Raw genomic sequence first — 17,777 nt, 5'->3', positions numbered from 1 at the left:
TAGTTAATAGGACACTCACTACCTTGTTGCGTGCTATCATTCAAAAAAATTTAAAACAATGGGAGAAGTGTTTACCACATACTGAGTTCACATATAATAGGACTATTCATTCAACTACTTCATTTTCTCCATTTGAGATTGTTTATGGTTTTAATTCTTTAACGCCTATGAATATTTTACCTTTGCCTACTAATGCACATGCTAAACTTGATGGTAAGAAAAAGGCAGATTTTGTGAAAGATTTACATGCCAAAGTTCGAGCCAACATTGACAGAAAGAATGAGCAATATGCTAAGCAAGCCAATAAGGGCCGCTTGAAAGTTATTTTCCACCCTGGAGATTGGGTTTGGGTGCACTTGAGTAAGGAGTGGCTTCTTACCCAAAGGAAATCAAAATTGCAACCTCGAGGAGATGGTCCATTTCAAGTTTGGAACGGATCAATGATAACGCCTACAAACTTGATTTGCCAAGTTATTATGGTAATGTTAGTGCAACTTTTAATGTTGTTGATTTATCCTTGTTTAATATAGGTGATTCGAGGATAAATCTTTTCGAAGAGGGGGAGAATAATGGAGATCGAGTTGTTGTTTCCAAGTCTTCTCAAGAACCATTACAAGGAATTGGTGGTCCGATGACTAGGGCAAGGACAAAGAGGATGGAAGAGGCATTGCAAGACTTGATTGTGGAAGTCCAATACAAAGAGGCCATTCTAGAAGATTCTAAGACTAACTTCGGAGATATCAAAGTTTCATCAAGGATGGTCAATTATCTTTTTATGCAAGAGATCAATTTGAATGCAAGGGTTAATTGGGAATTTTTATGTTCTAATTGTCATTATTTTTGAATTATTTATTTCCTAAGGACTAATTAGACTTTCTTTATTTTTCCAAGGACTAATTAGAATTAATCTTGATCTAATTTGTTTATAAAAGGGCACCTCATTTTGTAATTGAGACACAATTGACAATTTACTTTTTATGAGAATTGAAGTTTCTTCAAGAACTTTGTTTTGTTTCATGTGTTCTAATTTGAGTTCTTTATGAGATCCTTATGAGTTCTTTATGAGTTCTTGTTCGAGTTCTTGAAGGAGGGCATGAATCTTCGACTTATCAAAGGAGTGATCATCTTTTGTGGCGTCTTAAGGTTGGGGTTTTAGGGACTTAGTTTCCTTAAGGTTCTAATCCGATCAACATCTTTTGTTCCCAAGTGATCTAACACGTTTTGAAGACATCGAATTCAAGGGTTCCTAGAAGAGATCATCAAGAGATCTTCAAGAGGGTTCATATCATTCAAGATGAATCATATCATTCAAGAGGGATCATATCAGGCTAGCTCAATTATTTCTGCACACAAGTTATCAACAATCAAAGGAGTTTTCATTTATTGATATTATCTTTTGAGGTTACATGTACTCCACGATCTAGGCAGCTCCTAACCGGACATTGTTACCAAGTAATACACCCTCTTTTGGCCTACTCTTTCCACTCTGTATGGTCTTTCCTAGTTTTCCACTATTCTACTCTTTTGTATTCTAGAATACTTTACGTAGCACTAAGTCTCCTTTTTTGAACTGCTTGTGGTGGACTTTTTTATTAAAGTAATTCGACAGCTTCTAGTGATAATTTTCTAGTGTTGTCAATGCTGCTTCTCGCTTCTCTTCCAGCAAATCTAGCTCTGCTACTATTTGCTTACTATTCTGGTCAGTCTATACACCTTTGATCTTATTGTGGGGAAGCTATTTTCTATGGGTATTACTACCTCCATTCCATATGCCATGGTGAATGAAGATGTTTCTATAGAAGTCTTGGTAGTTGTCTTGTATGCCCAAAACACTTCGTGCAGGACTGTTGTCTACTTACCCTTCGCTTTTCCCAGACTTTTTTTTAACATTATCTATCAACACCTTATTTGTGGCTTCCGCTTGGCCGTTGCCCTATGGATACTATGGTGTAGAGAATAACTGTGTTATGCCATGCTCTTTAGAAAAAAAATCTTGATTTGCTCTCTTTATGAATTATCTCCTATTATCTGATACTATTGTGCGAGAAAGACCAAACCGACAGATTATGTTATCCCAAATGAACTTCTATACTTCTTACTGACGAATTCTAGCAAGAGGAAGTACTTTTGCCCATTTGGTAAAGTAATTCGTTCCCACTAACAAGAAGGTTATGTTCCTTGGTGCTCTGGACAGTGGTCCTACCAAATCAATCCTCTATTGTGCGAAGGGCCATGGGCTGACTAGGGAATTGAGTTACACTATTGGCTAACCGATAATCCTTCCATGCCTTTGGTAATTGTTGCAATGCTTAACGTGCAAGGTTGCATCCTTCTATAAATAAAGCCAGAAGTATCCTTGGGAGAGTACCTTATGAGCCAAATACCTTGTCCCTGAGTGAATTCCGCAATTTCATTTTTGGATCTCGCTAAGCACCTCTTCTATTTCTTTTGGAGTTAGGCAACGTAGGAGTGGTGGGCCCATAGACTTCCTAGATAGTTTCCCCTCTAAGATCATGTATCTCTCTGCTCTGACTTTCATACGTCTAGCCTTTTTAGGATTATCAGGCAACATTCTTGATTGCAAAAATGTGAAGATTGGGTTTATCCACCCCTAATTTCTGATCGTTGCCACTACACTAACCAACTCAGGTTCATCTATCGAGGGCCTTTCCCAATAACGAAGTGGGAGCTCTCTCTTATCTCATCCTACCATCATTGAGGCTATGAAGGCTAGTGGGTTTGCATGTCTGTTTTTTGCTCTAGGTATGTGCTCTACTTTTACTTCCCCTACTCGAAATATGGCAGATATGATTTTATCTAGGTAGAGCTACATTCTGGGATCTCGTGCTTCAAAGGTTCCATTGACATGGTTGACTACTAACCGTGAGTCACTATAGACTATAACTTCTGTTACTCGCAACCTTGTCAATGTATCGAGGCCGAGCAACATCGCTTCATATTCTATTTCGTTGTTTGATGCTTTGAACCCTAATCTGACCGTCTTCTCTGACCTGGTACCGTTAGGAGTGAGTACTACCACACCGATTCCAGATCCTTCAAGGTTTGATAACCCATCCACATAGACCTTCCAACCAAGTTGGCAACTTATCTTTTGCCCGTTTTCCACATTTTCGAGCTCTTCTATCGACAAATTTGCTTTTTCTTCTATCATGAAATCAGCTAAGAAATCTGCGACTGCTTGCCCTTTCATTGAGACCCTAGGTTTGTACTCCAGCTTGAACTCTGCCAACTGTATAGCCCACTTTACCATCCTGCCTGACCCTTCCGTCTTTACCAAGACTGACTATAAGGGATATTCTATGATGACCTACAATTGGTGTGCTTGAAAGTATGGTCTCAACTGTAGAGCTATGTAGACTAAAGTTAGTTCCATCTTCTCAATCCTTGAGTACTGTGTTTCTATGTCGGTGACGGTTTTTCTCAGGAAGCAGATGGGCAGTAGCTATTGTCCCTGTTTTGACTAAGACTGAGCTGAGAAAGCACTTAGAAATCGCTAGATATAATCCAAGTTCTTCCTAGCATCTAGTTTAGAAAGTATAGGCAGTCGCCCCAAGTACTTCTTCAACTCAGTGAATGCAGTGTTACCTTCTAATCAACCTGTTAAAGAGATGGACTCACCACTGAATGATTGGTCCAATTATCTTGATTTCTAGCTAGATATTTGTCTTGATTGGAAGGAAAGATGGAATTGATGCTATTGTTGTCGCTCCCAGCATTAAACATGGCGATAGCAAGATCAATTGGCCTGTTTGATTTTCGAAGCTGTCAAGCATCATGAGGTCCCAACAGCTCACCCCATGTATATGCCTTGTCAAATCACTTGTGAGTTCTATAGTGACTTTGAAAGAAAACCTTATTCTGATAAATGTATCCCTCGTAGTACCGAAAACTTGCTACTCCAATTGGAAGAGTAAAATTGTAGTCTTTCACTCAAAATGAAAAATGTAGCCTACTGTGTTTCACTGGGGTTAATTACATCTGGTTTAGGATCTCAGCTTTAATAGATTTCATATAACCCCACTTAAGATACTCCTATTTGAGATGCTTTTAATGCCTCTTAAAAAAAAAGAACATGTGTGAAATTAAGGGCTGAAACTACAATAGTCTGGGTGGTTGAGAAAATTATGCAAGGGAGTTTTGTACACTATTACGATTATGAATACTCTTGTTTTGTTGCCTCTTTTTTATTTCAGTAGTTTGTTTGGTTCTGTACAAGTCTTCAAGAGTTTGCTTCACATTTGTTCCCCTTCGATTTTGCTCTTTTTATTTGTTTATCATTCTCTTTGTCACGTGGAAAATGATCCGAGCTTATGCTAGCTTTGCAAGTGTCTCTGTACCTTTGCTCGCATGAGAGGCTTTCGACATGGTGGCTGCCATGGTGGGACCCTGTTCCTGTAATTTGCCTCACTTTGTTTTATTTGGCCTGATAAATTTGAATTACATCTTTTTTTTTCTCTTTCCCTTCATATTCTTCTTGATTCCAATTTTGGGATCTGATATAATATCTTCTCTGTTAATCCCATAAATAGCACCTCAGTTTGAAACCTCAACAATCCTCCCGTCTCAACACTAATTTACAAACAAATCAAGTTCAACATTAACACTCTATACAATGTAACAAACTCTTCTTCAATCTCTAGAAGATTAACCCAAACAAACAAAATACTAACTATACATTCTTTCAACCTATGGATTACTAAATTCCAACATCAAAGTAGTTTTATAAAGTAACAAGATGAGTGAGAAAAGATGATATATAGACCCCCCAAGAATCTCAAACAGAAAATCAACAATTATAAAAAGCCATGCATTCTTCAACTACATCTATCAATAGATCAGATAATTGAGAAACAATAGCCTGGTGTTTCCATAGACAAAATCCAACAGTTGGGATTTATAAAAAATGTGCGCAATTTACTGATTAAAACGCAATACATCTAAATGTGTGCAATTCCCTTCATTATATAATAGTAAAAATGAGTTGAATTTTAGTTTTCCTAATAAACGAGCAAGTTAATGGGTAAGTATTTAGTGGGTGAAGATGGATTTTAAACATAGATTGCATCAACAATCACAGATTTAAACCAACTTAGCAAGTTTGGCACATTTAGAATTGAACAAATTTTTTCGATGTCACAAGGTGAAATCAACATCCCATCGATACTTGATGCATGAGAACCACCACCCCTCATATGCCGGACCCAACATCATTGTCAACTACACCTTATCCGAACTATTTCAGATCTCCAACATGAATCCAGTTTACACCATATGACACTATCTAGAGCTTTAGTTTAAGAAATCTTTTATGTATCCAATAAAGAAATCTTTCCAGTTAACATTTATCTAAGATTCAGAGAAATCAAGTGCTTCACGTAAGAAAATGGTTATTTACGTTCCCTAATTTATTTAAAAAAAATTAAGAAGTACACAGACCAGATATTAGAAACTATATAGCAGAAAACAAATTTCGGTTGTTGAAGTCATCATCGACAAATTTAGGCATAAACACAACACTGAGATTATTTGGATCTCACAAGGTGAGAACTCAATTGACTAACATAAAAAATTCAATTTTTTCAAATATTATCAGCTTACGAGGGTTTTGAAAACACACAAGGTTTATGAGGAAACTTAAAAATTGATCACTGATCCAATTTGAGTACCTCTACAGGATAGAACTCAACATAAAATTGAAGGGTAACAGCAGTAAGTGATTGAGTTTAGTAGTTCCTCATAGAATTATTGACTAGAGATATAGTAATATGGAGAAGACAAAATTGTTTGAAGGACCGACAAAACCGGAAGCACCCCTTGTTTCAAAGAGAGGAGAACGTTGAGAGATAAAATTTGTCCTATAAGGCTTAAAAGTTTTGCATTGAGCTGATTTTTTTAAATTGTTTTTAGGATGATCTCTATGATAAGGAAATCATCCTCACAAAAAGTCAGCCGAATCTAAAACTTCTAACCCCATCAAAAGTGATTTACAAAGTTGAAGAATTGTGGGCCATTGATTTTTTTTCGTTAATTTGTAGATCACTTTTGATAGGGTTAGAGATTTCATATTGGGTTGATTTTTTTTTTTAGGATGATCTCCTCACCATAGAGACCACCCTCGCAAAAAATCAGCCCAATCCGAAAATTTTAAACCATATAAGACAAATTTTGTCTCCAATATTGTCCCGCTAAGATTGTTTTTGTGATGAAAAAAATGTATTCATAATGGAAAATATAATACATTAGACATTTATTCTAAGTTTATAACATTGTTTTAGCAAAAGAAAAAACAAAAAAACTTATTGAATATTTATGTATGATAATATGTTCTATAAATAATTATACATTTTATGATGATTAAAAAAAAATCTAATCATGAATGTATCTTTTGAGCAAAATAAAACACTTTTGAAAGGGAAAAAAAAACAAAAAAGCAAACTTCCAGCATCAGCATTAGCATCAAATCTTACATTAAACAATGAACAAAAGTCCAAACAACCATAAGACAATAGAAATTAATCAGGCCTACAAAAAATGATTTTTTTAAAAAAATTCAAAAACGTGGTTTAAACATTAAAATGTGTTTTTTTTTTTGAAAAAGCCGAGTGTTTTTATTGTTTTAATCGTTAGTGATACAATACGTATTTTAAACAGGACTTTTTCAAAAAGATAGAAGTATTTTGTTACTATGGTTGAAATATGGTACACAAAGAGAGGCTAATTTAAAAGAAACAAAGGAGTGATTGGCATAAAAAATCAAAGAAAACAATATGCTCACTATCCAATATACAAAGTTTATATGTTCACGCAACGTAGTACATAGGATTTGGGAGTTTGAAGGATCGAGTGGCCACAGGGATACCGAACAAATCGCTCCACTGATCTCCAGAGTTCCCATGAATTCTATATCCCTCGGCTTCAAGCTGCATCCTCTTCTCCGATTTGTACTTTACAGCAGTTTTCCCAATATCTGAAGAATCCCTGTTTCATATTCCCACAATATCACACCATCATTAACCATAAAACTCAAATGTAGAGTTTCAACAATTCCGATTTCAATGAAGGATTTTGGTTCCTAGTAACTTATTGGATGGGTTTTGGATCACCTATCTTCCAATTCTATAGGGACCCATCTGATACTGTTCTTCAAATTTATAAATATATATATATTGGGATACATAATTTATTTTGTATGTAACTTCACAAAATCGAATCAGGTTGGATAGGGATTGGTTCAAAAGTATTGATTTTCTGAATCAGATTGGGGATGAACCTGGACTTAAATATGACAGATCTAATCAGGTCCGGATCTAATAAATTCCTTATCAGATTGGTGCCAACTTAATCCAAACTCAAGCCATTGATAGTCCTAGTTTAGCAATCATAATTTTAAAATATGAAATCTGGCCTGAATTATTTGTTTATTTTGTTCCATAAACAAAAAATGAATTAAACATATTCCTCACATTTTGGTTAATATTTGAGATTCTTCTTGTGTTTTCAAAATGTGGAGCGGTATGTTTAAATCACCCAACAAAAAACAATATATAAAAAAAATAAATAAATAAACCAACTGACTTGGGCAAGATCTGATAAGTATTTAAAAATCTTTGGCATATTGACTTGGTTTTTGGACATGACAATGACGTTTCCAATTCAAGGAGGTAAAATCACCCAATGGCCCCTAAGTCTATTTTGATTTCCACAAGTTGAATCATAATTAGTGGTGTTCTAGTGGGAAAATGTACATAATAATTATGGAAAACGAAAATAAAACATAATATACCGTAAGAAAAGCTTCTCCCAATCTTGGTACCCTGCAAATAAAAGGTTTCTCTCCGTGATGTTCCTTTGAGATTCGTCTCTTCCAGTTAAAAGAATCAGCTTAAAACTCAGCTGTCGGAGTTCTTTGTATAGTCTCAGACTGGCTGGTAAAGCTGGGCACTCTGCCAAATCCACCCATTCATTAAACGTGCTTTCATCAAAAACTTCTGACCTATAAGGCAAACCAAGATATAAACTTGAAGCAATCAAAATAATACTTAAAAGAAACATCATCATAATTTCATATAATAGCACTCTATAGAATTATTTTTTTTTGGACGTAAACAAAGAAAACGAACTATGTGATAGTGAGCTTGGATAAAAACATCTAGTTATGCATGCAATATTGAAACAACAATCAAGAAAATAAAAGATTTACATAGTTCGACTAAGGCCTTTCCGGTCAGGATCGTACATAACATTGAGGTGCTTGGGGTGACGATGGGTTGTTAAGTGGGGTACCTTCCAACGACCTACCTAGGACTCCCTTTGCGAGCAGCATATTCTAGCAAAACCATTCAGGATCTGATTTTGGAGAGAGTTGGTAGAAGATTAACCTCATAGAAAGGAAGGTACTTATCGAAAGAGGGGAAATTAACCTTGCTAAAAGCACTTAGATTAGCTTGTCGATATATTATCTTTCTTTGTTTACTGTGCCAAGTTCTATAGGGAAGAAGTTGAGTAAGTTATTTAGAGATTTTCTATAGCCAAGTACGATTGGGTGTGCAATACTGTTGTGTAGCTTGGCTCAGTTGTATTTTCTTTTATTTTTGTTCCTTTGCCTTTTTTTTTCTTTGTTCTTTGCTTCATGGTCACCTCGACCGTGCTATTAATAAAAATCTTTGATTTATCAAAATAAATAAATAAATAAACAAATTCAATAGTAAGTTTTTTTTTTTTTTTTTAAAGATTGATTAATAAAAGAAAAAAAAAAGACTTCTCTTCCTTTTATTTATTTATTTATTTTTGCATAAGACCCCGATATTGGTTATTAATTTTAGTGTTTGCGATTAAGTTTCATCAATCTCAAGCCCAGATTGAAGTTTCTAGTCTGTTTTGCTCGACATAGAGATTCTTCATTACTCCGAGTTCTTGGATTTCACCTTAGAACTAAATTTATAACATAAACTCTAGGTTGTGTGTTCTACCCTACATCAGTTGGTATCAGAGACATACTATATTGTTCTTCATAATGCGAATGGGTATAAGGAGACACGATCTTTTGAAGGGAGACACACAAGAACATATTAAACGCGGAGAAGTACGTAGTGCACTTGAGGAAGTTACTGCTCGATTTGATAATGTTCATCAATCAATTGATGAGAGATTGGAGGTGAATTTAAAGCAAATTCAAGCCAAGTATGATAAAGAGTTGGCGAAGTATGATAAAGAGATGGAAGAACTTTGAAGGAAGAAACAAGTTCTTAAAGAGATTCAAATCACTTCAGAGTGAAATTCAATCCGTAGCCAAGGTGGACTTATAATAGCCACTATAGAGGGTTTGCCATGAAGATGTACTACAACTCACTACACGCCCATATTCTCTTCCTCAATTTGATGATGAAGGTATATTTTCCTATCCCCAAGTTGCTTCCACTATAAAAAAATCCTCCACAAACTCCCTATAGCTAAAATCGAAATTCCCCACCCCCAACCCTTTGACCCCAACAAAATCCCTTTGTTCCACCACCTTCAAACAAAGTTGCTCACAGACTTCCCCAACATTATACTTCTCTGAAACACCAAAACCAGCCCCGAAACCATCAACTTCCATATGGCCCTTCCTATTCATAAAAACTAGCCAACAAATATCCCCCCACTACCCAAATCTACCATGAGGAAGTTCAATGCCTTTTAGGAGTACAACAATGCAACAAAACGACAAAATTTTCAACGCCACTACAATGACCCTCTTTATCGTGAAAACAAAAGGGAAAATGCTTTCAAACTTAATCATACCAAGTCTTGGGACTCTTTGCACTTTCAAATTGAGTTTGCCTTCACCCGCCTTGTTATTTGTAGCACGAGTTACTATCCTTTTTATTTGGCTTGTGATTATGTTCCCAAAGGTCCCCTTGACTTAATTCTTGTGCTAGATATTCACAATACATGCTTCAGGTGAAGATTTTCTAATTTCTCTCAAGGAAATTCATGCTCGCACTTAGGAAAAGTTTTCGAAGAGTACTCAGAAATACAAATCTGATGCAAATACTTCAAGGCATTTGGTTGACTTTGATGTTGGTGATTTTGCTTCGGCTGCCTGACTAAAGACACATGCCTTTGGGAGGAAAGCTTACTTTAAAGAAGATTGGGTCTTTGGAAGTGCTAAAGAAGATCAATTCTAATGCCTACTAGCTCAAACCCCCGCTAGTGCCACTTTACGCATTTTTTATGTTTTTCATGTCAAACACCTATCTCCATACTTCGGTGATAATCCTTACGATGATGCTACTACAAATTCAATAGCGAATTCTCTCCAAATTGGGGAAGATGATGTAGATAGACTTGTCGACACTTATCTCAATGCTTATGATCAAGTTAAGATACATCGAAGAAAGAAATCAACAGTATTGACTGAGTCAAATCAATTTAACCGAGTCAACTTTATCTAATCTTTCACCGGTCCTCAAGACTTAGTCCAACTTCTCTAAGGACTCTTTATTTATATAGTTTCTATTTTTGAAGTTGCTTAAGTAATCCTAATTAGTTTCTATTTCAATTTTAAAAAGTTTCTTTTCCTAGTTAGTTTCTTTTTCAATTTAGGAAGTTTCTAATTTTTTTAAAAATATTTTTATTCTTTTCTAAAATTCGTTTTTATTCTTTAGGTTATAATTAAAAGCCCTTTTAGGTGTTCAAAGTGAGTTCTAATAGGATTAGAAGATTAGTTACATGTTATAGATAGATTATGAAGTTACCTTTTAGTATTTTAGAAGGTTTCTAAGTTGTTATGAATGAATTATTTATATAAGGAGCTCCAATAAACAAATTCAGCAGTTAGTTTTTCTGAAAATTGATTAATTAAAGAAAAAAGAAGAGACTTTCTTTCCTTTTTTTTTTTTAAAAAAAAAACGTAAGAGCCCAATATTGGTTTTTAATTTTAGTATTTGCAATTGATTTCCATCAATCTCAAACCTAGATTGAAATTTCTTTTTTATCTCCTAGTTCTTGGGATTTCACCCTAGAACCAGGTTTTTAACATAAACTCTAGGTTTGTGTGTTTTGCCCTGCATCGAAGTATAATTTTTATTTTATCTTTTTGAGTACAAGGAGAATTTTTTAAGTGGAATACAATCGGTACTAGATGATCTCCAACTAGTCGGTCCCTTCACTATATTGAGAATGATCATAGCCTTGCTTTAATAATTGAGGGTTTTTAATCCGGGACCAATTCACCCAAAACCCAAATTGTGATGTTTGTGCTTACATTAGATATCCATATGACCCTTAGATTGAGTTTTTGATGAAGCGTAGCCACTCAAAACTTAATTCAAGACATCTAACCCAAAAGAGGCGACCTTAATAAAGCAATTCTCACCAGCTAATGAACTCTCCAAAACAGTGAATCGAAGTCTCTTTAAATAATATTGCTAAACTTATTATTTATTTCAAATTTTTTTATTTATTTAAATAGGTCTAGTATCGATACCATTTATGAGATATAGTGATGAGGGGCCATGTATAAATTGAACAATTATATTTTCTATTTACTTATTTACCCTTCCTATGAACCTACATTCAAGTCATGGGTATAAAGGTAAAATTCATGTCCGTACAATAACTGCAAGTCCTTGATGAAAATTACTAATACAATGGATTAAAAACATTAATATATTAATTTACAACAACAAAAAAACATTAATTTATTCAATAGCTAAAAAACATTAATAAAGCTGATTTTTTATGTAAAAGGGTACAAGGGGTGGGCCAAATGTTTCCTCATTATAATACTGATTTCAATATGTTGATAGTTTATTTGGCTCATCCTTTGGGTGAGACTACTACTGCCTTCACATGCACCACCCCTTCAAAAAGTCCAACGTGCAACTGGTTGAGTTGAGGGTCAACTGGACCCTGGAGGGTGGCCCCAAGGAATTCATTGCTTCGTGGGGTTTCAAACACTTGACCTATGCTTCCTGATGAGCTTATCAAGTCTCCGCTTACCACTAGGCCAACCCATTGGAGTTATTTTGATAGGTTCATTACTAGTACATGAGTAATTTCTAGGATGATATGCCTCATGACTGTCTAACTTATTTATAGACTGATAAAAAATGACTTAAATCCCCTCATCTTCAACTTGTAACCAAAAAAACTTTGATTTTTTTTTCTAAAAACAATCATCTTCAAGCTCTTCAATATTTATGGTAAAATGTTTTCAAGTCTTAAGAACAAGATAGGAATTTTGAGGTTGAAGATGATGGAATTTTGAATATAAAAATCAAGGGTTTTGTACAAGAGATTAAGGCAAAACTGAAAACCTATTAAATTTCATTTTCAGTCTCGCTTTAATCTCTTGTAGAAAATCCTTGATTTATATATCCAAAATTCCATCATCTTCAACCCAAAATTCCTATCTTGTTATTAAGACTTAAGGTTGAAGTAAATCGAATCTCAAGGTTAAAGTTAAAGAATAGTAACAGAGATTTCCTAGTAAGGAAATTTATGTGCTAAACTGATGAATCAATGGCATGACGTTGAAAAAGCAAGAGTGATTAGTTAGCAGAGAGAAAATTTCTGAGCAAAACAAATATCTGTTGGAAGAGTAGGGTAGAAAGTTTTACCCCCAGAGAGGTTTAAGATGATGGGTTTTGATTGCAGATTGAAAATGAAGGTATTTAAGTCATATTTCATTAGTTTACAAAGGGAGACCGTGGTCCAAGGCGTATATCATCAGTTTGAAAATACAGGAAGAACGGGGTAAACCTCAATTAAATATTTGACGAAAACAAACAGAGGTGTATCTAAATCACCCCCATTTTGGCTGATCTGTTGATCTGACCACCAAAACTTGAATTCCATCTGGTTAGTGAACAGTTGAGTATTGAGATTTCCTCGAAATAGATGGACACCCGTATTTCTCTGCATTTCCTAGAGATCAGAAATTATTTGAAACTAGTCAAACTTAAACGGCTTAGATTCACTTTTTACCACACATACCCGTATCCATGGATCGCATAATACGGCAAGTTCGATAGCAATGTCTCATCGATGTCGAAAATCCACACGTCCTTTCCATCATTCCTCGAGATCTCAACAGTTTTGGCGAACGACAACGAATCCTCAGCAACTTGTTCGGAATCTGACGCGTACCGATCTCTAGTCATGTAATCCTCGACGAATCTCATACATCTCGGTGGGATCACCTTCCATAGACCGGCATCATTGGTCTCAACCGAAAATTTCCAGCTATCGCAGAACAGATTGTCATCGTCTCTTAGGATTTTCCGGTCGCTGGAGAATAGATCCAGGTGACTGGGAATTAGATTTTCCGCCGATACTTGGAGAATCGATTGAGGAATAACGTCGGAGATAAGGCCGGAGATTAATAAAATTAGGATAAATTGGCCGGCATCCATGGCGGAAAACCTAAAAACAGTTCTTCTAATGGAAAGAACTTCGCGGTTTTCCTCCAGTTGGGGTTAAAAAGCCCTTTTCTCTCTTTGATGGAGAGTAACACTGTGTTTGGATTGAGGGAAGGGAAGGGAAGGGAAGGGAAATTATGTTATTTTCTCTTCCTTTCTCCTGTTTGGATTGTTAAGTGAGGAGGGAAGAGAAGGGAAAAAATAAAAAATTTTGTTCCCTTCAAAAGTGGAGAGACGAGGAGGGAAGGGAAGAGAACATATTTTCTATTCCAAAATTGCCCTCACTCTTTTGTATAATTTTCAAAAGAAATAGATATCGACAGGCCGTTTATTACTACTTACACCCCAAGTAATAAAACACAATCAAATTGCAGAAACTCTACACATACTAATCTTCTTCTTCAAAATCGAATCAGACCTATTGAGAGAGGAACGAGGGTTTCTCATCAATCACATCAAGGTGATCTATCTCTCTATTTCTTTCTTGATTTTGATCTAATAGAGATTGATCGTTCGATCGGTTCATGCATGTTTCCATTAAAGATATATCGATCGATTCTCTCTTTGGATGGATTGTTTGTAACATCTAGGGTTTGGATTGAGCTTTCCCCCTTTTCATTTTAATCTTATTTCGATTCCCAGAGATTAGAGTTCTTTTAATGATTAGAGAAGGGGCGATGTGGAACTACTTTCCAGAAAAAATCATCTTCGACATCTTTTCAAGGCTTCCTATGAAGTCTCTATTACAATTCAGGTCTGTATGTAAGCTTTTCTGCAACTTAATCAGTAACCCTAGTTTCGTTAAACTGCATATCAGTCGATCAATAACTGAAACCAAGAACCTTGCTCTCATTAGAATGCCTCAAACCAACAGCCTTACTCTCATGTTAAACCATTTTCGTCTCTTGTCTATAGATCTTGACTTTGATGAAACATCATCTAAAGAAGTAGTTGTGATCAATTATCCATTTCAATCTCTAGATAATCAGCCTAAAATAGTGGGTTCTTGTAACGGATTGATATGTTTAAGACCAACCTCTGCACTAATTGATTCTCAAAGAGATGGGAAGTTATTTTGTAGCATTGTATACCGATTCAGTTAAGATCCCATTGTTGATGACTATAAGGTGGTTAAAATTTCCTACTTTGGTAGCATTGGTGCCAAAGATTTTGCTTATGAAGTCATTCTGTATGAATTCAGAACAAATTCATGGAGAAGAATCCAAGACATTCCTTATGACCTTCGTTGTACAGAACTACATGGGTCCGTTGTGAATGGAAATCTACATTGGGTTGTGTTTCATCGTAATCCCATATCGGATTTATATTCTTGGGTAATCCCTTCTTTCGATATTAGGAATGAGCAGTTCCAAAAGGTGCCACAGCCTGATTATGTGGGTCCTGTATTTGGCATGAGTGTGGGGGTATTGGAAGGATGCTTTTGCATGTATAATACTTCATGGTATTTCTGTTGGGAGGTATGGGGGATGAAGGATTATGGTGTGAGAGAGTCTTGGACTAAGTTATTCTCTATTGTAGAACCGACAAGTATGTCATGTAAGGTCTTGAAGCCGATTTGCTTTTCCAAGGATGGTGAGATTATAATAGATATTGCTATGGAAGGTCTTATTTTGTATGACCCAAATACTGAAATTATGAGGCATTTTGTGATATGTGGTAGGCCGATCATTTTTGAGATAGAGACATACGTGGAAAGTCTTGTTTCACTCAAATCAGGTACTTATGTGGGACAAGAACAAACATGAGGGAACAAAGAACTAGAGAATTGAAGAATGGGAAGGAGAGGTAAGGTAGATTGTGTTTATATATGTTTCTAATCTTTTACGCACAAGTACATTCCTGTACAAAGTTTATTTTATTTTTTCTTGTTCTGACATCTTGGCTATTATTAATGAAGTATTGATTCATTAAAAATGAGACTTGATTATGAATTAATTTACGTTTGATAGAGGTTGTTTCTTTGATTTAATGCTTCAGCTTATTGTAGACACCCCATTATTGCATCTGCCTAATTCGATAATTCGTCACCCGATTTTGGTAGATTCCTAATGATGAATGTAAAAGAACTCGAAGGCTTGTGAGTACCGCTTGATTCGTTCTATTTCTAGTCTTTTTATCCTCCTACTCGTCACTACTCGACCTAGAAATTTACGCACGCTTAGGATCGCTACACCTTAAACCCGACTTAGCAAGCACGTACGCATAGGTTCGTTACACAATTCAATAACTTAGAGACCTTGCTACGCTAGAAAAATATAACTTTAGAATTTAGAAATACTCACACAGTGATTGAAAAAAACCTCACGTTGAAATCCCTAAAAAGCTATAAAAATCACAAAAATGATGAAAATACCCTTCATAAATTTTGGATATCCGAAAAGTCTCGAAAGTACCTCCATTGCACTCAGAATGTGATTTCGAGTCTAACGGGACCCAAATCGATGAAAACAGAGAAATTTATAAAAATTTGTAAAAGAAATCATCAAAATGACGAAAATACCCCTCATATACCTCGGACCTCCAAAAAATCTCGAAATTACCTCCATTGCACTCAGAATGTGATTTCGAGTCTAACGAGACCCAAATCGATGAAAACAGAGAAGTTCGAGAAAAATCTGTAAAAATCACCAAAAGACTAAAATACCCCTCAATATCCAACTCTACAATTTAGAGATCTCAATCCCTAGGACAATGTAAATTGAAATCCAATCTAAACTAAAAATAAAATTCAAATTAAAAATTAAACAATTCAAATTAAAAAATCCAAACAATTAAAATTAAAATCAAACAATTAAAATTAAAATCAAACAATTAAATCCAATAAAAAAAATTTCAAATTAAAAATAATAATAATAAAAAATTCGATCAACCAAAATAAAAATTTCAAGTAATCAACCATCAAAATTAAACTCAAATTCTATCAATAAATTTAAAATTTAAAATCGAACCCAATCTAAAATCAAATTAAAACTCAAAACTTAACCAATTGAAATCCAATCAACCGACCAATTAAAAATTAAAATCAATTTAAATTTCAAATTAAAACACAAATTAATCAACCCGTTCAAAATTTAAAATTAAATTTAAATTAAACAATTAAAACTGAAATTAAAATCAAATTGAAAATCACTCAACCAATTAAAATGTAAAAATAAAATTAAAATCGAACGATCAACCAATCGAAACAAAATCAAATCGACCAATAACCAATATTACAATCAAAATTCAAATTAAATTTTAATCTAACAATTTTAATCCAAAATTTAAAACCAAACACAAATTCAAATTTAATTTAAAACATAAAAGTTAAATCAAAATGTCAACGAATCCAAAATTCAACTAAAATAATAATAATAATAATAATAATAAAATTCAACCAATCACAACTCATTAGCGAGAAATTACCGTAGTACGAGTAACGTGTGATCACCACCTCTCCTTCTCCAAAATAAAAAAAATTAAAAATTAAAAATTAAAAAAAAAAAAGAGAAAGAATAAAACGTGGGCACTCTCCAACTCCCCCATCTTCTTCTCTCCAACGTCTGTAACTCCTCCTCATAACCATCCACATTCTTCACTCATCTCTCCCATGTCCTCTCTCCCATCTCCCCTCTCTCCATCTCTCCCTCTCTCCCTCTCTCATGTTTTTAGTGGGGAAGAACCACCATAAAAGAAGAGGAGAGGCAACCATTAGAGCATATTTTTTTGGCTGCCTTCAATATATGTAAAAAAGAAAACCTGCAACTTGGTTTCTCTCCATTCTGATCTCCCTCATAGTTGCTACAACTTTTTCATCTCCATTACAGCCACACCTTCATCATATTCCACCCATTAAAGCTCCAATTTCACCCATCTTGAGGCCCATTTTTGTGTCTCCATTAAAGCTCCAACTACACTTAGTTTGCTGTCCATTTTTGAGTCTCCATTAAAGCCCCAACTTCACCTACACTACAAAAATGAGGAGTTTTAGCGGCAGAAATTTAACGGCGTTTCATAAAATTCACCGTAAATTGTAGATCAATAACGACGTTTTCCCTTACACCGCCCCTAATACTATCGTCAATATTTTTTAAATTTTATTAAATATTCGACGGCGGTTTAAAACCGCTGGTAATATTATACAATACCGGCGTTTCCACGAAAACGCTGTTAATTAGTTTAAATACATATAACGTTTGAAAGTGCCGCTCATACATGTGAAACACCGGCATTTCTACTAACCCGCCGGGCATATTTATCAAATACCTGCATTTTAATAAACATGCCGTTAATTAGCTTGAATATTTTTTAAATGTATAAAATAGATATAACGGCGGTTCCAAAAGTGCCGCT

General features: G+C 34.9%; 2 protein-coding genes across 2 annotated transcripts; one reads left to right on the top strand and one right to left on the bottom strand.

The window, feature by feature from the left end:
• Window positions 1-6,739: 6,739 nt before the first annotated feature.
• On the bottom strand, window positions 6,740-13,554 carry LOC147393157 (acid phosphatase 1-like). The gene is made up of 3 exons (XM_086456000.1): window positions 13,000-13,554; window positions 7,805-8,014; window positions 6,740-6,999 (listed from the first exon to the last, which is right to left on the bottom strand). The coding sequence occupies exons 1-3, from the start codon at window positions 13,416-13,418 to the stop codon at window positions 6,822-6,824; spliced, it is 807 nt and encodes a 268-aa protein (XP_086312126.1). The 5' UTR covers window positions 13,419-13,554; the 3' UTR covers window positions 6,740-6,821.
• A 547-nt stretch (window positions 13,555-14,101) lies between these two features.
• LOC147393156 (F-box protein CPR1-like) lies at window positions 14,102-15,190 on the top strand. Its single transcript, XM_086455067.1, has 2 exons — window positions 14,102-14,178; window positions 14,578-15,190. The coding sequence occupies exons 1-2, from the start codon at window positions 14,102-14,104 to the stop codon at window positions 15,188-15,190; spliced, it is 690 nt and encodes a 229-aa protein (XP_086311193.1).
• Window positions 15,191-17,777: the final 2,587 nt, after the last annotated feature.

Source organism: Akebia trifoliata, chromosome 10 (genome assembly GCF_017979445.1).
Source record: "Akebia trifoliata isolate Shusen 1 chromosome 10, ASM1797944v1, whole genome shotgun sequence".
In the NCBI taxonomy this organism is placed as follows: Eukaryota; Viridiplantae; Streptophyta; class Magnoliopsida; order Ranunculales; family Lardizabalaceae; genus Akebia; species Akebia trifoliata.
The sequence above is the reverse complement of the archived record's forward strand: the minus strand, read 5'-3'. Positions and strand labels throughout refer to the sequence as shown.

What these genes read in the sequence shown, in the direction of transcription:
- LOC147393157 (XM_086456000.1), bottom strand. Translation starts at nt 13,418, where the DNA reads ATGGATGCCGGCCAATTTATCCTAATTTTATTAATCTCCGGCCTTATC. An exon ending in TATGCGATCCATGGATACGG is followed by an intron (nt 8,015 to 12,999) that starts GTATGTGTGGTA and finishes TTTGCCTTATAG; the next exon opens with GTCAGAAGTTTTTGATGAAA. An exon ending in TGGGAGAAGCTTTTCTTACG is followed by an intron (nt 7,000 to 7,804) that starts GTATATTATGTT and finishes AATATGAAACAG; the next exon opens with GGATTCTTCAGATATTGGGA.
- LOC147393156 (XM_086455067.1), top strand. Translation starts at nt 14,102, where the DNA reads ATGTGGAACTACTTTCCAGAAAAAATCATCTTCGACATCTTTTCAAGG. An exon ending in AAGTCTCTATTACAATTCAG is followed by an intron (nt 14,179 to 14,577) that starts GTCTGTATGTAA and finishes CTACTTTGGTAG; the next exon opens with CATTGGTGCCAAAGATTTTG.